General features: G+C 34.5%; 1 protein-coding gene and 1 pseudogene across 1 annotated transcript; one reads left to right on the top strand and one right to left on the bottom strand.

Annotated features, from left to right (window-relative positions):
- Positions 1-531: 531 nt before the first annotated feature.
- Positions 532-1,734, bottom strand: LOC126700823 (F-box protein At5g07610-like). The gene has a single exon (XM_050399007.1). It carries the CDS (start codon positions 1,732-1,734, stop codon positions 532-534), a length of 1,203 nt encoding a protein of 400 aa, XP_050254964.1.
- Positions 1,735-16,889: 15,155 nt separating this feature from the next.
- LOC126699279 (8-amino-7-oxononanoate synthase-like) lies at positions 16,890-24,847 on the top strand (annotated as a pseudogene).
- Positions 24,848-25,403: the final 556 nt, after the last annotated feature.

The raw sequence follows: 25,403 nt of genomic DNA, 5'->3' as shown, positions 1-25,403 counted from the left end.
GGGCTTTGAAAGACTATAGAAAGCAATTTAAAATATGCAAGAATATAGGGTATAACTGGTCATTGTTCTTAGAAATTTTTAGGCACAATCTAGTGGGAAAACTCCAAGTCTTTGAATTAAGTACAATGAAAAATTTTCCAATCTAGTACTCAGCAGGGAAAGAACTGTCAAATAAGTGAGCTTCAACAATGAATAATTTTATTTTGGCCAAGGTTGAATATAAATCAAACATTAAAAAAAAAAAAAAAGCTTTTTCCTAGAATCATTCCAAATTATATGCAACATCACATCAAAAGTCTTATTTCTACCATAAGATTTGAAAATATTCCAAACCCGAAGTGGTGAATACTCACAAGTTTTTATTTACTTTATGTTTTAAGGCACTTCAATCTTATATCTCTAGTGTTCTTTAGTGGTTTTGTTACATGGTTAATTAGCAATTAAATTCACTATTGCTTATATATATACATACATATAGTTGGTGAAAAGTTACAAATATATGTAAAACTAAAGACAGTCAAAACATAGAGTTTATGAAAATATAAAAGATGAATGGAAACTTACAGTTCCAATAGGGAAAGGAACTTCACATTGTAGATAAGGAAAGACAACTTTACAAGCTGATCCATAATGTGTATGAGGATCAGACAATCTCAATTTGTTCTCCTGTATGTCACCAAAATAGTACTCTTCGATTCGGCAAAACCAATTATCAACCCTAAGACTCAGAATAATAGTATCATCATACGGATGAAAAGCCATTGGTTTGAAATATGTTGAGGGGATCATCTGGGAGAGAATTGCTTGGGAGGGGATTGTGTATTTCAACAACCATACATAATTATTGTCAGTCCTAATACAATTGTGTTGAAGCATCCAAATACGCAGATTTGATTTGTCCGAATGGGAAAAATGCATCACACCCTGGTTTACTCCAATACATGCAAGCGGAGACTTTTTGGCAAGTTCAGGTAGGTCAATAGACTCGACCTTAACTCTTGCACTTGCAGTGATTTCTTGATCAACAATAAACTTAATCAGATGACCCGACATAGATAACCTATATAATGCACCATCAAAATAAACAGATCGTTTTTCCCAGTTAGCCTTACGAACATGATGTTCGAGTTGATGTTGATATTTCAAGCTAATCCAAACCCCAGTCTTTGAATTGTAAATATTGAGTGCACTAAAACCCTGAAAATAAACAATTTTATAGTGACAAGATTTAGAAGGGTCATAAGCCAATGCTGCATATTTATAACGACTTGTTCTTGGATGAGGCTGCTTAGTGATAGTATCAAATTGCTGGGTTAAGATGTTGAGGACATAATAACGACATAACCTTGGACTTGAACTTTGTGATTGAGGATACAGCGCGGTTGTGTAAAAACCTAGAACCAAACCATTGCATGAATCAAGCAAATCTCGTTTGTTGAGTGTCCGTTCAATTGTTTTCCACCAAGCAATTAACTTTTCATCCATAAGAACATCCTTAAAATTAATGCATCTTTTAACACATGAAACGTGTCCAGTATATGCAAGCTTTGATGCCATCTTTGGAAAGCAAAAGTTGATAATCAAAAACTGCCATGACTTACAAACACACGTGAGTTTTGCAAGAAGCTTTGCAGGAAACTTACAAAGAATTTCAATCTTCAAATCATTACTCAAATCGTCGAAGCTTGTAAAAACATGGTTTCTCTCCTTGTTGTTAAGCTTCCTACGTTTCATGGTGAGTGATTCCAAAACATAGGAAAAACCTTTTTTGATGAACTGAGACATTGAAAATTTATGCGCCTCTTTTGGTTTTGTTTTTTCTTCAAATCATCACTCTTTTGGTTTATATATATATAACCGAAACCTTTGAAACTCCCATAATTTTCTACATCAGCATAATATTTAAATAAAATTATTTTTGTTTAGTCCAAATTTAACAAGGAGTGAAACTTTATCTTTCTAACAAGTCCAAATTAAACTCAAACTCAAACTCATCATTATCATTATCATTAATATTAATATTTAAATAAAATTATCATTTTATTTTAATAAAATTATTTTTGTTTAATCCAAACTTAACAAGGATTGAAACTCTATCTCTCTAACAAATTCAACTAAAACTCAAACTCATCATTATCATTTTTTAAATATTTAAATAAAATTATCATTTTATTTAAATAAAATTATTTTTGTTTAATCCAAACTTATATATAAAACTGAAACCTCTGAAACTCTCACAATTTTCCACGTTAACACAATATTTAAATAAAATTATTATTTATTTAAATAAAATTATTATTTTTTAGTCCAAATTTAACAAGGTATGAAACTTTATCTTTCTAACAAGTCCAAATTAAACTTAAACTTAAACTCATCATTACCATTAATATTAATATTAATATTTAAATAAAATTATCATTTTATTTAAATAAATTTATTTTTGTTTAATCCAAACTTAACAAGGATTGAAACTCTATCTCTCTAATAAGTCCAATTAAAACTCAAACTCATCATTATCATTTTTTAAAAATATTTAAATAAAATTATTTTTGTTTAATCCAAACTTAACAATGAGTGAAACTCTATCTCTGTAACAAGTTCAACTAAAACTCATCATTATCATTTTTTTTTAAAAAAAACTTATTTTTGTTTAGTCCAAATTTAACAATGAGTGAAACTTTATCTCTCTAACAAGTCAAACTTTAACTCAAACTTAAACATTGATAATTTATTTCCAAATTTGTGAGGTTAATCATGAATACTATAAAAGCAAAGCAAACCCCAACATATACATATGAGCTCTTCTTATGTTATTTTATTCTCCTCTATTTTGTTAAAAAAAAATTTTTATTTTATGGTTTTTGATGTATTTTTTAAAAAGTAATTTTCGTACATGAATCACCAAACTCTCTCTAGTTGTTTTTTACAAGATAAAAAAACTTGCAATAATTGAAATTATTCTTTTGAATGTAACTCATATTTCTCTTATATTTCTCTACTGTTTAATCATATATATTTTGTTTTGTTTCAATAATTTCTAAGTCGTGAATCATCTTATTCTTTAATATGTTTTGGTCTTTCAAAAGTTTTAATATCTAAATTTTTGAGTTATTTTTTTGCTATATCTGAAATTGTCTGACAAATTTTTTGTAAGCCATTATAAGTTCAAGCAATGACTTCTTCATCAAATTATAATACAAATTGAAGTCATACAAGAGCAAATCTTGCAATGGTGTAGTTTCTTAAATTTTTTATAAAATTATTTTTATCTACCTCACAAATAGGTAGGCTCTCGTGTATAGTACAAGTTAGTGACTAGTTATACTATTTTTAAAATTTATCCCTTAATTTGAATAAAATTTAAATCTGTTAAAATTTAAATGATAAAATTTTACATAAATTATATTATTGTTAAATTTTAGATTTTCCACAAATTCACTATTTCTTTTATGGATAGTCATAATATTCACTTCACTTACACATACTCAACATTCATGGGTGAAGAGAACTATGGTTTTTTTTTTTAATTTTAATTTTTATTTTTATACTTTGTTGGTACTTGGTAGATATATATTATCCATTAACCGACCTTTTTTTTTATTTTTTATTTTTTGTAGAAAACATTAACCTACTTGATATGTTTTCGCTTTTGTTTTTATTATTATTATTATTATTATTATTATTATATATATATATATATATTTTTTTTTTTTTTTTTTTTGTGCTCAGTAACTATTTAGATAAGCATTATACAATCTGACCATATCTACAATTTTGTGGCTTACGTCAAAATGATTTATGTTTAGAAAAAATTGTTGCAATTTGGTAAAGCCATTTTACATAAGTAACTACTTTTAGTGTTTAAATAAAACACTTAAATTCTTTGGATTAAAATGAGTTATGTTTAGAAAAAATTGTTGCAATTTGGTAAAGTCATTTTACATAAGCAACTACTTTTAGTGTTTAAATAAAACACTTAAATTCTTTGGATTTCCTCTTAACACAACATGACTTTTTTTTTCTTTGGATTTTCTGTTCACACGCTACTTTTTTTAAGATTTACTTCAACTTTACACTTCCACAAATTAGACTAACATTAGACTTTTTGTTTATATCAACTTTTTCAATGTGAAATATCAAATAATTCATAAAGAATACTTACCATACGATTCTTTTTCTCTATTCTTCTACCTACAACCTTGCAGGTATGTATTTGTTTACTCTATTTTTTTACCATTAAATTGAATATGTTTTGTGTATTTTTTGTCTTTTGTTTAACCTAATTTTAAGTTTTATCCAATTTATATGATTATGGTTTGAAAATCAATCATTAAATATGCTTAGACATTATTTTTTAAATTATTTTGTGTTTTATGACACGGTTTCAATGGTAATATGTTGCTTTCATCATCTCAATTTTGATTTAGAGAATAATATTCTTTTTAGCTTATGACTAAGCATGTCTTGATAATTTGATGATAAATTATTCATAACAATTTGATTTTTATCGATCATGAAATTTTCTAATAAAGAACAATGATAAACAAGAGCAAGAATACATATAGTGTACAAAGAGATACTCAACAATCTCACAAAGATACAAAATTCTCATTAGAGCACAATTGGTATGTTACAAAATTAATAATAATTTTTTATTTAGGTGTTATCATTTTATATTTGATAGTTATTATACCAATACAATTTATTTATTTTGTTATTATAATAATTATTTATTTCATTATTGTTTATCAGATAAAATATATATTTTATAAGTTTATGATAAAAATGTGCAACGCATAAGCCTTTAACTAGTATATATAAAAGCAGAGACCTCATGTTGGAGAATATGAAATTGTGCCATGTGGCGCATTCTTTGAAGTTCTCTTTATTTAGTTTTCTACTTTAACAAAGTTTATATTTATATTAAAGTATTAGTTCATTGAATTAGCCAATAGAGTAAAAGCATATATTAATTATCTATTGTTGTGCATTAATTATTTATATTAAATGAATTTATATGATTATTTTTATAAACTCTATATAGAAAATAATTTTTAGTTGAAATAATAATAATAAATTTAGAATATGACATTCTTAATCATGTTTAGTTGTTTTGACAACAATTGTCACAAAAGCCATAAAAAATTAAATATTTTAAATTCACTCAAATTAATCTTAATCCTTTAAATTTCCTAACTTCTTTGTGTGTGTGCGCGGGTGTATATGTGTTTGTGTGGAACTAACACTATAGTATGTATTCTATATAATTAGAAAGATTACTAATATAATAAATATGTTTATTTTGTTATATTAATTATTTTAAGCATAATGAAATTTTAATATCATTTTTCTAAGATTTATATGAGAAACAATTGGTTTTTTTATTTATTTATTTATTTAATGTGAGAAACAATTGATTTGAAATATAACATTTTTACTCAAATTTAGTTGTTTTTGCAACAATTGAAACCATGTCCAACAAAAAGGGAAATTGTTTTTTAGTAACACACAATCAAGAATGTAAAAAATAATAATAATTGAAAGATGTGGGGCCCAATGATTTGAGGCCCTGGCCCATTTATTCATCGGGGCCTAAGGCCCGAGCCGAGGAAGGTTGTAGCCCAGGCTCGTTAATACGAGTACAAAATAATCTTGGGACGCAGTCGAGGACGATTCAGTCCTCGGCATGTCCGAGGTCTCACTAAAAGGAAGGGTAAAAACGGTATAGGAACAGTTTGAAAGAGAAAAAAGATCTAAAATATCTAGGTCAATAAAGAGGAAGACGCTGGATAGAATAATGGCTAAGGACAAAAGGAAAGCTGCCATTACTGTCATTCAGCACTCTGCACTTGACAGGACCATACTCCTCAGCTTTTACAACCACCCCCAACCACTCCAGGTATGGGCTGATGGGACAAGTATCAGTCTTGGAAAAATCGATCCTACACGTGGACGAAGGATAAGGGACACCTGCTAGTATAAAAAAGAAAAGTAAGCAATCCATAGGAGAGGCTGGGAAAAATGGCCAAAAACCAGAGCCTCCCAACCCGCCTCCAGGAGAAGGACTCCTAGGGCGACAACGACTTAACCATATATGAACACCACGAAAAACCCACCGTCCGGTGACCAAGGCCTAGTCTTTCAAACCCACGCTCTACAAATGATATTGTTTGGGCCTTTTTACGTGCGAACCCAACACTGTTACGGGTCGTTACAAATCTCGTCCTTACAATTGGCGTCGTCTGTGGGAAAGGCTTGTGTGTTGGCATAGACGGTAGGTCGAGACAGTTCCCTTGTCATTTCTAACAGCTGGTTGTAGTGTTCTAGCGTAAAGTTCCACTAGGGGCTATGTTTCTTTACTAGGGGCTACGCTTCATAGCGTCAGTCGCACGGATGGTTCTAGGGGCTTGGCCGAGGGGCTAACTCCCCAAAAACCCAAGGTCTCATGCCGTAGTCGAGGGGTTAATTCCCCCAACTACTTAAAATCAAGTTTTGGACAAAACCAAGGTATTGCATGGTCCACGGACTCAAACCTATGGGGAAACCAACTACTTGGAAGAAAAAACGGAGTTTTGGACAGAACCAAGGTATTGCATGGTCCTCGGACTCAAACCTATGGGGAAACCAACTACTTGAAAGAAAAAACTGAGTTTTGGACAGAACCAAGGTATTGCATGGTCCTCGGACTCAAACCTATGGGGAAACCAACTACTTGGAAGAAAAAAAAACTGAGTTTTGGACAGAACCAAGGTATTGCATGGTCCTTGGACTCAAACCTATGGGGAAACCAACTACTTGGAAGAAAAAACTGAGTTTTGGACAGAACCAAGGTATTGCATGGTCCTCGGACTCAAACCTATGGGGAAACCAACTACTTGGAAGAAAAAAACTGAGTTTTGGACAGAACCAAAGTATTGCATGGTCCACAGACTCAAACCTATGGGGAAACCAACTACTTGGAAGAAAAAACTGAGTTTTGGAAAGAACCAAGGTATTGCATGGTCCTCAGACTCAAACCTATGGGAAAACCAACTACTTGGAAGAAAAAACTGAGTTTTGGACAAAACCAAGGTATTGCATGGTCCTCGGACTCAAACCTATGGGGAAACCAACTACTTGGAAGAAAAAAACTGAGTTTTGGACAGAACCAAGGTATTGCATGGTCCTCGGACTCAAACCTATGGGGAAACCAACTACTTGGAAGAAAAAACTGAGTTTTGGACAGAACCAAGGTATTGCATGGTCCTCGGACTCAAACCTATGGGGAAACCAACTACTTGGAAGAAAAAAAAAACTGAGTTTTGGACAGAACCAAGGTATTGCATGGTCCTCGAACTCAAACCTATGGGGAAACCAACTACTTGGAAGAAAAAACTGAGTTTTGGACAGAATCAAGGTATTGTATGGTCCTCGGACTCAAACCTATGGGGAAACCAACTACTTGGAAGAAAAAACTGAGTTTTGGACAGAACCAAGGTATTGCATGGTCCTCGGACTCAAACCTATGGGGAAACCAACTACTTGGAAGAAAAAACTGAGTTTTGGATAGAACCAAGGTATTGCATGGTCCTCGGACTCAAACCTATGGAAAGGTCAGCTACTTAACAAGAATTCTAAATTGCTCAATCCGTGAATCAAGTACCAGAAGAGGTCAAAGCTATGAAAGTTATTAGGAAGATGGTAAAACGCCTCATTACTCGGCAACCTGAAGGGGCTGTTCATTTTTTGGGTTATATGCCCTCGGGTGATTACCTCCTACCCCACACCGAGCATTCAGCTGTCATCTCGGCTATTTTTGGGGTAAGTATCACTTTCTCAGGTCGGCATTATTGTGCCAAGCAACTTTGTTAAGTTCATAATAATATTTTTTCTTTAGTAAGGGTTTCGACCCTAAGTGTCGTTTGTTCAGGTTGGCATTATTGTGCCGAACAGCTCTTATAAGCTCATAGTCGTATCTTTTATCTTGGTAAGGGATTTTGGCCCTAAGTATCACTTCCTCAGGTCGGCATTATTGAGCCAAACAATATTATTAAGTTCATTATAAACACCTTTTCCTCAGTGAAGGTTCCTGCCCTGAGTGCCATTTATTTAAGTTGGCATTATTATGCCAGATAGTTCCAATAAGCACAGAGCAAGATCTTTTTATTTACTGAGATTTCGGCCCCAAACAACGTTCATATTATAAAAATAAAAAGAAAGAAGTTACAAGATAGTACGTCTATTCACGGCATAACTATTTCAAAAGAAGAGATAGAATATACGAAATCAAGAAATGATGACCTTTATTAATGTAAAGAGGTGTTACAGTGTAAAATGAAGGGCTTAAACAAAGCCTATATAGAAAATGAGTTATAAAAACAATAAAAAATAATAGCAAACAAACAGAAATCTTTTTAAGCTCTGCTCCCAAGTCTTTCCAAACTCTGCCCCAGTGGCACCCATATTGAGAGGAGGACCTTCCTTGGTGGGAGAGGAGAAGAAGAGGAAGAAGGAAAAGCACCAGGATGGATCTGGTGGTGGAAAGAAGAAGAAAGAGAGTCAAAAGGAGACACCAGTGAAGGAAGGGAGGAAGAAGTAGGGATACTTCGTCCCTGCGTCAGTCCTAACTCCTAACATGTTGGTGCCATGTTAGCTATGCTCATAAAAGAGCGGCTCGTACTGATAATGGGAGATCCCAGCTCAGCCGCACCAGAAGTTTGATGCGATGAGCCCCTGCTTCGGATTTTGATTGAAAGGAAGATAAGGGATATCTTTAGTCTCTCCCATGCCTGCCCTGACCAAGCCATTTTGAGCTTCGCAAGAACGTAACATTTCTGGGAAGGGTATGGTCTCTTCATTCCCATTCCTATCTTGGACTTATCACGATGCAAGGTGTGAGCGATCGGATAAGGGAAACTCTGGGGGAGGCTAAGGATTTTTAGATTTCAGAAGGATTAAAAGGGTCTCTGTACAAGAGAAATAACCTCTCGTTTTTCTTCTTATATGAAGGGTAAGACGGAAGGCATTTAATCTGTCCAGATTCCCAAGAAAATCTGTAAACAAGAAGATACCTGTTCCGCTTCCCCATACCGTCAATAACCGTCGAATTTAAATAGTCTTGTAAAAGGAAATCATTAAAGGCGCGTTTTGGATAAATCAAACGGCAGAAACGCATTATGAATGAATTCAGAGCAATTCTCGTAGCCCGGAATGTTCCCTGGGTAGATTAAGAGACACCAACATTAATGAAGGACAGAGTTAAACGAGCCGTGACAAAAGATTAGCATTACCAAAACCCTCCTCCCCAACCCAGAGGTTGGACAGCAGGATTTTGAGGGGCTATTGTGGGGCCCAATGATTTGAGGCCCTGGCCCATTTATTCATCGGTGCCCAAGGCCCGAGCCGAGGAAGGTTGTAGCGCAGGCTCGTTAATATGAGTACAAAATAATCTTGGGACGCAGCCGAGAACGATTCAGTCCTCGGCATGTCCGAGGTCTCACTAAAAGGAAGGGCAAAAACGGTATAGGAACAGTTTGAAAGAGAAAAAAGATCTAAAATATCTAGGTCAATAAAGAGGAAGACGCTGGATAGAATAACGGCTAAGGACAAAAGGAAAGCTGCCATTACTGCCATTCAGCACTCTGCACTTGACAGGACCATACTCCTCAGCTTTTACAACCACCCCCAACCACTCCAAGTATGGGCTGATGGGACAAGTATCAGTCTTGGAAGAATCGATCCTACACGTGTAAGACGGAAGGCATTTAATCGTTTTTCTTCTTATATGAAGGGTAAGACGGAAGGCATTTAATCTGTCCAGATTCCCAAGAAAATCTGTAAACAAGAAGATACCTGTTCCGCTTCCCCATACCGTCAATAACCGTCGAATTTAAATAGTCTCGTAAAAGGAAATCATTAAAGGCGCGTTTTGGATAAATCAAACGGCAGAAACGCATTATGAATGAATTCAGAGCAATTCTCGTAGCCCGGAATGTTCCCTGGGTAGATTAAGAGACACCAACATTAATGAAGGACAGAGTTAAACGAGCCGTGACAAAAGATTAGCATTACCAAAACCCTCCTCCCCAACCCAGAGGTTGGACAGCAGGATTTTGAGGGGCTATTGTGGGGCCCAATGATTTGAGGCCCTGGCCCATTTATTCATCGGGGCCCAAGGCCCGAGCCGAGGAAGGTTGTAGCGCAGGCTCGTTAATATGAGTACAAAATAATCTTGGGACGCAGCCGAGAACGATTCAGTCCTCGGCATGTCCGAGGTCTCACTAAAAGGAAGGGCAAAAACGGTATAGGAACAGTTTGAAAGAGAAAAAAGATCTAAAATATCTAGGTCAATAAAGAGGAAGACGCTGGATAGAATAACGGCTAAGGACAAAAGGAAAGCTGCCATTACTGCCATTCAACACTCTGCACTTGACAGGACCATACTCCTCAGCTTTTACAACCACCCCCAACCACTCCAAGTATGGGCTGATGGGACAAGTATCAGTCTTGGAAGAATCGATCCTACACGTGGACGAAGGATAAGGGACACCTGCTAGTATAAAAAAGAAAAGTAAGCAATCCATAGGAGAGGCTGGGAAAAATGGCCAAAAACCAGAGCCTCCCAGCCCGCCTCCAAGAGAAGGACTCCTAGGGCGAAAACGACTTAACCATATATGAACACCACGAAAAAAACCCACCGTCCGGTGACCAAGGCCTAGCCTTTCAAACCCACGCTCTACAAATGATATTGTTTGGGCCTTTTTACGTGCGAACCCAACACTGTTACGGGTCGTTACAAATCGCGTCCTTACAAAAGATATATGCATTTTTAAGTAGGCATGAAACATGCCTATCTATATTAGCTACTATGTCATGCAATTTTCAATTTGTAAACACGCATATATATATATATATATATATATATAGTATGATCAAATCACTATACTACTCTTAGTGTATTTTTATTTTGTCTATATATAAAATAACTGAAGATTACAATTTTTTACAATAAAATTTATTGAAATATCATTTTTATACATCGATTGTTGGGAGTAGGGATTTGAATCTTGAATGTTTCTATTGGAAATTGAGGCGTCAATCATTTAAGTTACAATATTTTTGGCAAAACTTATCGAAATATTAGAGAAAACTAATAATAAGTTGCATCGCACATTGTGCGGGAATTTAACTAGTTGTTTAAAAAGTCTATGTGCCCTAGTGGAAATCGATTTCTTATATATTCCTATATGAACTTGTATTCTTATTTTAGTGGTATTTCACCGACGAGCAGTCTCATGAATTAATAGGGTTGACCTAAACGGGTTGACCTCTACTTGGATTGTGACAGTTTAGGCCAACCCCTCTCTCTCTCTCTCTCTTTTTTCAATTACAAGAAATTAAAAAAAAAAAAAAAATTCATGAACATATAATAAACTAGTTATTGTATATAATAATACAATTATATTTACAATAATTTTATTCAATTGTGTCTTGCATAATAAAATTATAAAAGAAGCATATCATGTGTAAGGGGTCATGAGTTTTACCTAGAGACATTAAAAATGGCCATGAGAGTGCTTCCTCCTCAGGATGAAAAAAAAAAAAAAAAAAAAAAAAACAACGCTCGCTTACTTCAATATATCCAAGCGGAGAAATAGGAAATAAAGGCATGCTTAGTTCTAGGGCATAATTAAAAGAAAGGGTTAGAAAACCTACATTCACTAGCACTAGTTTTTCTAGAGGGGATTTGTAATAAGAAGTTGATAGCTTGAGCCGAAGAGGACTAAGTTACACTCAGGTGAATTGAGACATGCCTTGAGCATATTCCCTCATAACATTTTTTGATCAATTACAAATCCAAAGTAGATGGCCTAACATAAATAATCTATATAAAGCTGCCTTAACAACACGATCTTTGAGCTGATATCTCAAACTAGCATATATTATGGCAACAATGGTTGTCTTGGTGACTTAGAAATTGGTGTTCTCATCTTTTTGTTATTGTTGTCCCTTTTCATATGACTCCGCCATTCAAGACCTAAACCACATGAACTTATAAACACTCCCACTCTGCCATTCAACATTACTTTGATTTCCTTCACTATTTGAAGTGATAAAGTAATAATAATATGTGAAAAAAATATATAGTATTTCTACTATTATTAACTAAGAAAGACATTATGAATAGAAGCTTGTATATGATACAAACTATTTGTTTGTATAATACTTCTTATCTAATTACTCAAATCATGTGGAGTGACACACAATTTGTCAATCACATTGAAATTCACACATAACATAAGGTTGGTATGTTATATATTCTCTTCTTCTCTCTTTAATTTTTATTTAGAAAAAGCTTGAACCATTTCATTAGAAGGAAACATGATTTGGGTGAAGATTAATCATCACCCAAATCATTGAAGGATGTACAAACATCATGGTTACTCGTGATAATCTATCTACGTTTCATGGTCTTTACTCCAGAAAAATAGTACTAAACTAGAGAAGGAAAATCTATGGCTTTCTTTTCGTTTTTTTATACTGGAAATATATACCAAGCAATTGTTTAAAAGATATTGTGTTGGTGTTTCCTAGTGTTAATCGAATTCTGAATCCTAAAGTTTAAAAACACTTGCTACGGAGAAAGGGAAAAGTAAAACCAAGAAACCTTTTAAGACAGGGTATTTGTACGACAGGTCGTTTCATCATATATTAATGAGATGGACAAGTGTCAATTCACAATAAGATACCGTATAATTATTTTGTTTATCTTCATTGAATTACAAAAACGATAAGTCGTGGAATAATTAATAATTACCCATGACACGCCTTATGGGAAGATGATGGTTAATTTGGACATTGATGTTGAGGTTTTTTTTTAAAAATTTTTTTTAATTAATTAATTAATATGGAAGGGTTTATTTTGTTCAATATTAAACCTGAAAAAGAGTCGGTTTAGAATCCGTTTAGGAACAATTTATTTAACTGAAATTGAAATTTTTTTGTTGAAAATACTTTAGATAAAGCTAAAAATTAGCTGAAATAATACGGTTAGATAAAGCTAAAAATTAGCTGAAATAATACGGTGAGATCCATGAATAATACCAAAAAGTACAATGAGACCCATAAATTATAGTAAAAATAAACTAAATAATAAAAAAAATTGCATTTTTCAGCCGCAACTTTAGTTTGATTCACAACAAACCAAGCTCATGACAGAAATGAGTCAGCCAAGTTGTAGAATTTATGACCCTTACTTTGATTTGACAGGTCAGGTAAGGTTACCCTTGTATGACAAATATTTTTGTGGACAATGTTTCGTTACATAATTTGTTGTAGTTTTAGGTTACAACTTTACTCAATAAAATAAACATTATTATATATTTCGAAAATGTTTTTTTTACGCTCTTAATACACATGTCAAATTTTGTGTCAATATAATATTATTTACTATATGATTTATAAAGTTTATATTTTATACATAATTTTTAAACTACAAAAATTTGCAATTTAAAAAATTTATTGATGACATAGTTATTGATTTTTAATTTTCTAGAAATTTTGTAAGTACAAAGGATATAAAAAAAAATATATATATATATATATATAATCCAAGGGTAGATTTGTCAAAATTCACCTTTAATAAAAAGATATTGAGTAAGGTTTTAGCTTTAGGCTATATCCAATTTTGTAACTAAATTTTATCCTATTTTTGTTCACATATAAAATAAATAAATTGTTAAAAAAAAACTGACATATTTACTTTTTTTAATATATATATATATATATATATATATCACCAAGGTCCACGGTTGAATACAATAAAATACATTAACAGTCATGGTATAAGGAGATGGGAAATCGACAAATCCAAGATTGCTAAGCAAGAGTGCTTGAATTTCGATAATGATAAAGGGAGAGGATTTTTATCCAAAGGCCATATGCGTTGTCTCATTTGGGCCACCCATACAAATTGCTATACGTTGCCTTTGGTAAAGTCTCTGACAGTTGAAATTGATACGGTATAAATGTCTTACTGTGTCAGACCATGTTGTTATGTATATATATGTGTGTATCAGAGCACTCATTTGGTTGTAAACCCAATATAGAGTTTTGCCTCAAAAGCTATTTAGCATTTTGAATCTGGTAAATTAACGCGAATAGTACTTTTATAAAGTTAATGGATTTATAAATTATGAACGATAAATTATAGAGCTTTTAACTAAAAGCTCAAAATTTCAGCTTTAGCCTTAAATTTGTTTTCAGTTTCAGGACTGCCTGAAAGCTCTTAAGCAAAATTGCCAACTGTTTGGCAATTTCAGCCAAAAGAGCTTGAACCCCTTGAAGCACTTTTTAACTCCTCCAAAAGCAAAACCTGACAAGCCCATATATAAGTATAGGCACTACACTTATGGAAAAAAAATTTGTACTCTCTAAGTACAGTGACGTGGTATTCTTTCTTCTCAGATGCATTCCCAGAATGATTTAATTAGAAGGACCTACAATTCATGTAAAAGAAAGGAATACTAAATATTGAAACCTTGAGAGTACTAAATAATTACTCCTCTTTTTTAAGATTTGCCTATAAATAGGTCTCCTCTGTATAGTCTTACATGTAGTTGAATAATATTTAATTATTATTTATAACATAAATGGGTCAATGCAGCCATGTTCAATTTAATTGAAGAATTTAAGGTACAATTTCTAAGGAATTGTTCCTTAATTTTGCCCTACATACAACTCTTGTGTGCTAATTGCATTTATGTTTTGTCTAGGGTGGCAGGTGAGATATGGCAATCATGGAATGGCTGTGAGGATATCTAATGCTCTTGGGGTGTGTGGATGGTTATATTGGCTGGTAAATGATGCATGATAAATGACAAGAATGTTTTGAGTGAATTTTGGGGGAAAAGATATTGAAGAATATGGTGACCAAGAATGTTTGAGATTAACGCTCTGTTTGTTTCAATGTAAAATATTTGCAAAAGTAAAATATTTTACATGTAAAATATTTGCAGGAAAATATTTTCATTTTACCGTGTTTGACTGTGTACATGAAAATGTTTTGTAAAATATTTTTCAGTACATTACACAATGTAAAATGGATAGAAAAAATTATTAAACTAATTTATTTTATTAACTTCCAAAAAAATATATAGATATGGAGGGAGCATAAAATTTTACAAGGACTACAAAAAAGACTATCTTAAAACCATTGTGATTGAGGAAAAAACTGTTTTGGTTTACAAGGACTACAAAAAAGACTATCTTAAAATCATTGTGATTGAGGACAAAACTGTTTTGGTTTACAAGGACTACAAAAAGGACTACCTTGAATCCTGAAAATCAAGTTCAACACTGGAAGAAGAAAAAACAAAACAAAACAAATATCCCAAAAATTCCCGAAATCTCTAATCAAAATGAAACATAAACACCCCAATCACTTAACAGAAACTCACCCACACCAACAGAGGGAGAACTTTGAAGAGAAATGCTTTGAGGCTTCTTTTTGTTGTTTAAAATGCCATTTTTTTCTTCCTCTGCAACAATGCAGAATTCCTAAAATTGTAATAAAGAATCTGAGTGTTTTAAAATTTTTAAAATGCAAGTATAGAATCGTGGATGATTGCAAAAGAAAAGAAAGTGCAAAATTCTCAACAGAGTTATCACAAAAATCGTTGTTGGCATATTTCTCACACCCAACCACCACCATAACATAGCCACCACAGCAACCCACAAACCATCTTAGCTACCCACCCTCTGCCACCACGAGCCACCACCATGACCCACAATTTGTCCTAACCATCCACGACAGCCCACAAAAGTAGCCACGCTAGACCCAAGCGGAGCAAAAACCCAGATTGGTAACCCACTCGGCAGTAAAGGGAAAAAATTAAAACTAAGAACCTGTGGATGAGTTGATGACAGTGGAGGTGGCCAAGAAATGGTGGAGCTGACAACAACAATGGTGGATTACAGGAAAAAAAAAAAAAAAAAAAAAACTCAGGTGAAGCTGGTGATGGGTAGCGCCGGCGAAGGGAGGAGCCGGTAATGGGTGGTGCCTAAGGTGAAACCGGTTATAGGTGGGAGAGAAGCACCGTGGTGGACTGAGTTTTGGAGAAAATACTGATAGTGTGAGAGTGTGAGAAATAGGTAGAGCATCGGGCTGAGAGAAGAGAACAAAATGTAAAATGTTTTACCAATATTTCAAGTGTAAAATATTTTACACAAATTTGCCTTAGTTATTTTTGTTGACTGAAAATATTTTACTTTTGACTAAATATTTTACTGCAAAACAAACATCATAAAATGTGAAAATATTTTCCTGAAAATATTTTACTTCAAAACAAAAGGAGCGTAAATCAATTATTATGCAGAACAGAGATGAATCTGTTATTAAAAAATTTTCCATAACCAAATGTGTCATATCTGTTGTTGTCACCAAGTATTCTTATGGTGTCTATTGTGCATGAAAGATGTTCTAGCTAGAAGATCTGTATATTTCTACCCCACTACCATTTCTATTCTTTACTCAGGAATCTCTAGGGACCACCTTGGTACTAAGACATTGTTGAACCTTGAATATAACTAAAACGTAGCTTCTTATCATTCACAATTTCACACTGACACCAATCATTGCAGGAGAGGAGACATTCTCAAGCGATAAGGTAAATGATAATGAAGAAGGAGCCCATCTTCAGCAGTTCAAAAAGCTACTTTTGTTCTGTGGAAATGATTATTTGGGCTTGTCCTCACATCCAACAATTAAAAGGGCTGCTGTGAAGGTGTGCTTGATGATATTAACTTTATCAAAGTACACTTTTGCCACATTCGTAGTTTTGTTTTGAAATGAAAATTTTCCTTTTTCCTAAACACACTCCTAAGCAATTATGAACATTATTGTAAACCAGGCAGCCCAAGAACATGGAATGGGCCCAAGGGGTTCTGCTCTAATTTGCGGCTATACTAATTAACATAGGCAACTAGAATCAAGTTTGGCAGATCTACAGAAGAAAGAGGTAAAAGGTGTATTACAATAATGCCTTTAGCTGTTAATGTGTTTTATTTTTTTCTTTATTTGTGTTTGTTCTTATATAAACGGAATTGATCACAGCAATAGAACCCAAAAGTATTTAAGGAATTCTTAAAATGTTGTCATGAGGTGTGAAAGAATTTCAACTAGAGTGTTGGAATTCTACATTCATGTTGATCTGGTTCCATTGATGATGATTATGTATGGAATTGCAATATGTAATATGGTTGGTTGAAACCACAGAGATTAATCATGTGGTTGATCTCAGTGTTTCCTGGGAGGTTTAGTACTTTAGGTTGCATTCTTTTGATCACAATTTGTAATTCATGTATGACCTTCCGACTATTTCAACAGAAAACTAATGCATTCTTGTTTTAAATTTATGCCATAGGATTGCCTTCTCTGTCCAACAGGGTTTGCAGCCAATATGGCATTGATGGTAACAATAGGAAGTATTGCCTCTCTTCTGGCCGTGGACAGAAAACCTTCAGAGGAAGAAAGGATTGCCATATTTTCTGATGCACAAAATCATGCATCAATAATAGATGGTATTTATCTTGCTGAGCGGCAACAAAGTGTGGAAGTGTTCGTCTATCGACATTGTGACATGTCTCACCTTAATGCACTATTGTATGTTTCCATGCACATGTCCTAAACTTTCAGTGTCCTTACTGTTAAGCATATATATTAAGTATTGCAATGCATTTTTGGTTTCGACAGATTGAAATGCAAATTGAAGAGGAAAGTCGTTGTAACTGACAGGTTAGTCATGTTATAGTAAGTGTTACGCTTGGTTTCATGTTTGACAAGCTCCATGTGGTTGAAAACAAAACAAAACACAGTTAATGGTTTTAATACTTTCTATGAAATTATAAATTTTCTTCTCTTTTATTGATTTATTAATTTTTCAAACAATAATTTAAGAAACTTCTATCTTGGATTGGATTGAGAATCATAATCAATAAATTTTTTTTTTTCTAAATCCATAGTAAAAGAGTTACAGCACAAACAAACAGAAACAAGTGGCTAATCTGAAAAAACTAGAACACCAATAAGGATTATTATGTCAAAACACAGCAACCTGAAAACAAAGCAGAGTTAAAACCCAAATTAAAATCAATGAGAACAATTTGTTCTTAGTAGATCTATTTATCCTCTTCTTACTGCAATCTATTCCTGACATCATTAATGATAACTTTCAGAAAATTCTCTTCACTTATGCATTTTCCACAATGAATTTTATCATCCCTTTCTCTCCAAATATTATATAGAGTAGCCTGGCAATGATGCTTTTGAAATTACCACCATGAATCTTGTTAAAGATATAGATATGAGTTTATGTGTAATGGCCCAAGAGGATATATTGTAAGCCCATGTAGGCTAATGACGCAGGACAACCAGAACAAAATTGAAACAATAATAAAATAAATAGATATGACCTTGAAGTCAGCACCTAGGCTTTGGTTGGAGTCAGCATTGCTTGGAGTCAGCATCAAGCGGGGAAACTACTAAGAGTCAGCACCTAGGGTAGACCTGGAGTTAGCATTAGACCAAAGAAAGACCAAACGGCTTTTTTTTTCATTTATCAAAAATATCAACTATCTCCTCAAGGAGTACAATAGGTTGCTTATAAAGGATTGCTAAACCCTAGTTCTAATTAGCAAGGAAACCCTAATTGCCTTATTACAAAAATAACTTTGCTTCCCAAATTAAAATACTAATAGCCTAATAAACTACTAGGACCTAAAACATAAAAATACAATTGACTTGCAAACATAAATAATATTAAATAATAATTTTCTTGCATCTCCCGCATCATTCTCCTCTGGTTGGAGAAAACTCAACCTCGAGTTTTAAAACATTGAAGGATTAGGATGCTGACAAATAACACTTGCTTCAAGTTTGAAATCACCTTAGGGAGCATAGGGAAAAGAAAAACCTTGAATTCCACCACATCAAACTCATTTGGAATAACAAAATCAATGTGTGGAATCAGTATAATCTCTTCTTGAACCTTATGAACCATAGGAAGCACTGTGGTTTTAATCTCTTCGACTTCACCAAGATGTAGATCTTCAAGGACTGTGGAGGGTTGATCAGAAGCACATTCAACAATTTCAACTTTCACATCATGTGCACCTTCTAACATAATACTCTCTTTAGGCACCATCTTTTCACCTTGCTGCTCTTCAATAGATTCATTTCCTTGCACGCATGTGAAAGCAACATTTGTCGAGGCATGTACGTCTGTGCCAACATTAGGCTTTGGTGTTGCTGGAGGAGTCTCCACGACCAAGATATCATCATCAATGTTGTCTTTGATTGGGGCAGCAATAAGTTCATTGTGATCAAGTATCCTTGGTTTCGCAATTGAATTGGTTTAAGTCTTCTTTTGCTTCATCTGAGCAATCCTGTCTTGAACATTTTTCATGAGCTTTACAGATAATTCCTTTAATTCCTTGGTAGATAATTCCTTGGTAGATTGTTTAAAAGTGCGCCGAGGACATGAAATAGGATGAGTATGAGAATTCATCATATTTGCTTCAACTTGAAAAGTACCACACTGAGATTGGGGTAGATACTTAGCTCGATAGTATGATGACAAATACTCATCACAAAGCTTTTCTTTCATATCTTCCCACACATTGATGGCAGGTTCATACCTCATATATATAGCGGAAATATTCAAGATTCTCCCAAAACCTTTATGCTTTACCTCTTAACTTCAACTTGGCATACCTAACCTTTTTGTTATTTGCAAAATTTGCTTGCTCAAAGAATTGCTCCATCCCATTCATCTAGTTGACAAAATCTCGTGGATAAGTTTCATAACCATCAAAATAAGGTGCTTTTAATATTACCATGATTCTCTAAAATAGTGCTTCAACAAATAGTTGGAAGTTGGAACAAGAACCTGAGTTGCTGTGATGTTCTCTAGACAGATTGTTGGAATAGGCTTCTAAGACTATTTTCTCAAATAGTTGCTGAGACTGGGCTGGTTGACAGGTTTGGATTTCGTAGGCTGGGTCTTTTTTTTTTCTTTTTTCTTTTTTTGCAAAAATAATAAAATACATTGTTGCTTTAAGACACTACAGACACGGACTTAAAAAAAATTCAAACGGTCTTAAAAGAAACTACAGACACAGACTTAAAAGAAACTTAAAGTACAGACTCTAAAAGGAACTCAAACCACGGACTAAAAAGAAAGACTACAGAAACTAAAAGAGACCGGCGATGGGCTTGCAGTGCTAGGGACCGGTGATTGTGGCGGCGCGACGACAGGGAAGGTAGTGGCGGCACGATACATGGAGGAGTGGTGATGATGGTGTCGGCGGCGGTGGCTGATGTGTGTGTTGATAGTGTCGGTGGCAGTGGCTGGTGGGTCGGCGGCAACTTAGTGCTAATCTGTGGGTTTCGGCAGCTGGTGGGTCAATATCAGTGGTGGTTGGTCGAGGTTGCCGATGGGTCTCGACGTGGGTCTCTTCTCTCTTTGTGGTTGCAAGGGATTTGGAGACTTGATTGTGGGTTCTGGACTAGAGGTTTCTGGTTGGCTTCAAAATCTGGGTTTTTTTTTTTTTTTTTTTTTTTTTTTTTTTTTGGGTGATATTTTTTAGCTCTTTCCTGCAGTGATGCTTCAACAAATCGGTGTTTGCTCTGATACCAAAACTGACGTAGGACAACCAGAACAAAATTGAAACAACAATAAAATAAATAGATATGATCTAGGAGTCAGCACCTAGGCCTTGCTTGGAGTCAGCACCAAGCGGGGAAACCACTAGGAATCAGTACCTAGGGTAGCGCCAATGGTTGAAATTGCAAAGCTTCGTTAAAAGCATCAATTTTTGTTCGTTATTGATGATGTAAGTCACTTTTGTATATTGATTCTTATGAAATCAAAAGAAGTTCTTTGGAGCCTGTCCTTTGGATTGATGTTAACCCTTAAATGTAAAGTCTATGATATTTATTTGACATCTAAGGCATAGAGATAATGGACTTGAGCAATTTTTGGACAATCAAATTTATTTATTTATTTATTATTATCATCATCATCATCTTCTTTAACTTCCAACTTGCACCTTGGTTTAATACGAATATGGCACAGGGAAAAATGGCTTCTTGCTGTATACCTACTTTGATGCATGTGTATGCTTTGAGCATTACAGAGTTACTGTTGTTGAGAGTTCTTTTCAGGCTCATGGAACATTAGTTTGTGGTAAAAATGGGGGCGGAGTAGCTGAGGAGTTCAATTGTGAAGGATATGTCGACATATGCATTGGCAGTTTAAGTAAGGCCACAGGCTGCATTGGTGGATTCATAGCATGCAGGTAATTGTTCTAGTGTCCTGCATTCTTCCTTTGTGGTATTGACCCAAAAGAATAAAAATAAATCAATAGAAGTAGGGCTCATCTAGACAACTCTAGGCGATATAAGACTTTTCATTGTATTGGACATAGCATAACAGAGTCCAAATCTTCTGTCTCACTTTTCTTTCTCCACTCTATACTCCACCAATAAAAACTTGCCACGTGTTCACCTAATTAATTAAATACTACTATGAATTAATAACGGTAGTATTAATAAGTCAATAATGATAGTATTTAATTAATTAGGTGAACACGTAGCATGTTTTTATTAGTGGAGTATAGAGTGAAGCAGGAAAAGTGGGATAGAAGATTTGAACTCAGCATAACAAACCATTTTTCTTATTTTCTAGAGCTAGCCTTTATAGTTTATATAATGAATTCCTTGAATGTTTTGTTTCTTGTATGTGAAAATATGTCTGACTTGGAATGCTATTTTCTGAATGATATATGAACAGCAAAAGTTGGAAGCAACTCATACAATCAAGGGGACGCTCCTTTATATTTTCCACTACTATGCCGATCCCCATTGCTGCAGCTGCCCATGGTAAACCTTAGCAATCTGTTTTGTTGGGGCTCATTTGATGAAACTTTAAATCTCATTTTTTTTGTTTGATAGTTATTAATAAACAATTGTTCATGGTTCTGGTACGGATTAGGATCTGCCATATTTTTTATGATAACTCTACTGTGGAGTTCTTGAAATCCTATTCATTAATTGTTTGACATTGCAAGTTGGCATCTGTAGAACTACTTGGGGTATTATGAGGATTTAAGAGTACATTAGAAGCCCTAGACGCACTATGGTAATTTCACACATTTAAAATGTAGTTCTAGGCTTATGAAGTAAGGACACTTTATTTGGGGTGACGTACTTGTGTCATACCAGTATCGTACCTGTCATGTCATGTTTAATTTTTATTTTAGAAATTGCTCATGTCGCTGTGTTGCTATGAAGCACGGGTGCGTTTCGGGACTCGGGTGCGAGTGCGGGTGCGGGACTCGGCAATTTTTGAAAAAGTAGGGTGCGGGTGCGGCGGGACTCGGCGATTAAAAAATTATTAAAAATATTTTTATTTATATTTTCTATATATTTTTACTATTAAAATATTCTTAAAAAACACATTAATATACTTGATTCACAAAACAAAGAAAGAATAAGGCAAGAAACGCATCTGAGGTCAGAATTTCGGCCTCTCCGGCGATTTTCACGGCCAATTTCGGCTTGTTTCGGCCGTATCGGCCGTATCGGTCGCCGGCCGATATATACCGATATGGCCGATACGGCCCGATTCTGCTCGAATCAGCCCGGTTCTGCGCGAATCGAGCCGCGTCGGTGCGAATCGAGCCGAGTCGGCGCGAATCTGAGAAAAAAAAAAAAAAAAAAAAAAAAAAACGCAGACGCGGCACCGACACGCGGTCAACCGCGTCGGACTCGGGTGCGGCACCCTCCCAGCCGCGTCCGTGCATTCTAGCTGTGTTGTATCAGTAACCGTGTTCGTGTCCATGCTTCCTAGGTTCTAGCTGGAGAGGGCTATGTGTGTGTAGCTGTTATAATGAAACTGCAATAACTCTATGGACGTAACTCTACTTCTGGCCGAACTACATAAATTTGGCATGCTTGTATTTGTGCCTGATATTTCCTTCGCTTATATTTTTATTGATCACATCTCACAGAGTTAGGCTTATTTCTTACCTTCCCTAACATGTTCATGTTGTAGGAGATTTTTTTAGAACCCTTATATAACAATTGCGATTATATCATTTTTTTAAAAAATATTCTTAAATCTATTCAAAGCTTTGATGCTTTCGCACTTCAATTGCTACTTCCACTCTATGAGGGTTGACCTTTGAGGGGCTATTTTTGTATGTGTGTGTGTGTGTTTATGTGATTTTCTGAAGAAAATATGATGTCATAGATTGGTGATCTTTATATGCTATACTTCCTATAAGAAAATTAATTCTTATTTGCATCAACTAATTGTCACCTTTTCCTCCTTGGTGAAACAATTTCTTTGTTAATTTGAGTATCACAGGTAGCTTCTGTCATTGTGGCGAAAAAGGAAACATGGCGTAGAAGGGAAATTTGGAAAAGGGTACAGGACTTTTGCGCTTTTACTGGAATCCCCATCAAAAGTCCTATAATATCGTTTATTGTAGGGAGTGAAGAAAAGGCACCGCAAGCTAGCCGGTCACTCTCTCTCTCTCTCTTCTTCCCCCCCTCCCCCTCTCTCTGTTTCATTATGGTCATTGCTAAAACAACTACTGAATATGTCAATTAATCATTTCAAAACAGGCATTTGTTGACATCTGGTTTCTACGTAACCCCAGTCAGACCCCCAGCAGTGCCTCCCAACTCATGCAGGTTTGTTATGTACTCTTCAATCTTCATTTTTTTGGTCAAATAATAATAATTTTCCGTTGCCGGGACATGAATCTTCAATCTTCATTATACTTTTGTCTCTTTGTATATGTGTGCGTGCAATTTTTTAGTTTCAGTTGTACATTTATTGGTGACTCAATCTTATGAATCTGCTGCTATTGCTCTCCCTCATCAACTATTTGGATTGTGAGTTGTTCACCCCACAAAAGTGAGGTATTCCCAGATGTTCACACTTCACACACCTTTATCTGAAAATATTGTGAATAGTATTTCCAATTTGGACTAGAAATTTTGGTTGCCACTGAAAAAATTGGATTGCAATTATTTATTATATCTTTCATGTATATATATACAAATATGTATTCATACCTTAGACCCTTAGTGCTTTTTACATGCTCCATCTATTCTGTTCACTAGAATTGTCAATGGTTGCTCAAGTTAGGGTGTATGCAGTTGTGCCAACTGCCAAATTATTAACAAACTGATTATATAAAAGATAGGTCAAATCAGTGTATATAGTGGAAAACTGAAAATACATATACATAAAGATATGTACAAGATGCCTCCGGAAAGGCTATAGGAGTAAAAGATATTTTCAGGTCACAGTTTGGAAATCAAAAGCAAAGCCATCAATTATGGTCATATTCGGGTTTCTGTTCTCATTTGACTCTCTATCATATATGAATTGCTTGATGTTTTGTCAAATGCACGAATTTATTTTTTTAAATTATTTTTCTTTTGTTACTTCTAGGCTTGGGTGACTCTCAGTGCGGTACACACAACAGATGATTTGAAGAAGCTCACCGCTACACTCTCACAGTGCATTGCTTTCAGAGATATTGGCATCCAAATCTCAAATAAATGTGCAAAGTTGTAGTATTTGAATTCTCTTTCTCCCCCATCCTAGTTTGCATTAATTCCTTTTTGAAAGAAGGATTGGAATGTTTTAAACTTTGCTCTGTTAAAGCAGTAATGATTAAGATACTTATGGGCAACTTATGCTGGATGAATTCAATTTTTTTTAGCTATAAGCTTTTATTTGTAAAACCGTGTTTTGTGTGGTTTTCTTGGGGAAAATTCTAAAGAGTAATATTAGGGACAATATTTTTCATAAATGCTAATGTGTTAAGGTGTGGTTATAATTTATAATAACATCATTTTCATATGGAATAACAGCATGCTATCTAGAAGTTGGGAGAAATATTGTTAAAAAAATTGGAGTTTCTAGACTTCTTGAATGGGGGTATGAAGTGGATCATAATTATGTGACAGCGTTTTTTGAATTTTTGATTAGTGCGGCACCAAAGTCTAAACACTTTGGATTAAATCCTCCATGATTTAACTTTGTGAAAGTGGGTTTTGAATTTTTGATTGCTGCAGCAGAAAAGTCTAAATTCTGCCACTTCCAAAAATCTACAAAAGCCAAAAAATGCTACACAAAACAAACATCCATGGACCGCACTATGTTTCTCCCTCAATTTTCTGTGCAGCTTTTGAGACCTTTTCTTATTTATTTTTATTTGATATAGAATTCCACTCTCACTTAATCGAAGTGTATGTGTGCAAAACTCCTCTCTAGAAACTTGAATCCCAGCTCTTACCCCCTTCCCTCCACAAATACTTATACTTGTGAAATGATTATCACGCC

This window comes from Quercus robur, chromosome 9, assembly GCF_932294415.1.
Source record: "Quercus robur chromosome 9, dhQueRobu3.1, whole genome shotgun sequence".
Lineage (NCBI taxonomy): Eukaryota > Viridiplantae > Streptophyta > Magnoliopsida > Fagales > Fagaceae > Quercus > Quercus robur.
This window is presented reverse-complemented; position numbering and strand designations above follow the sequence as displayed.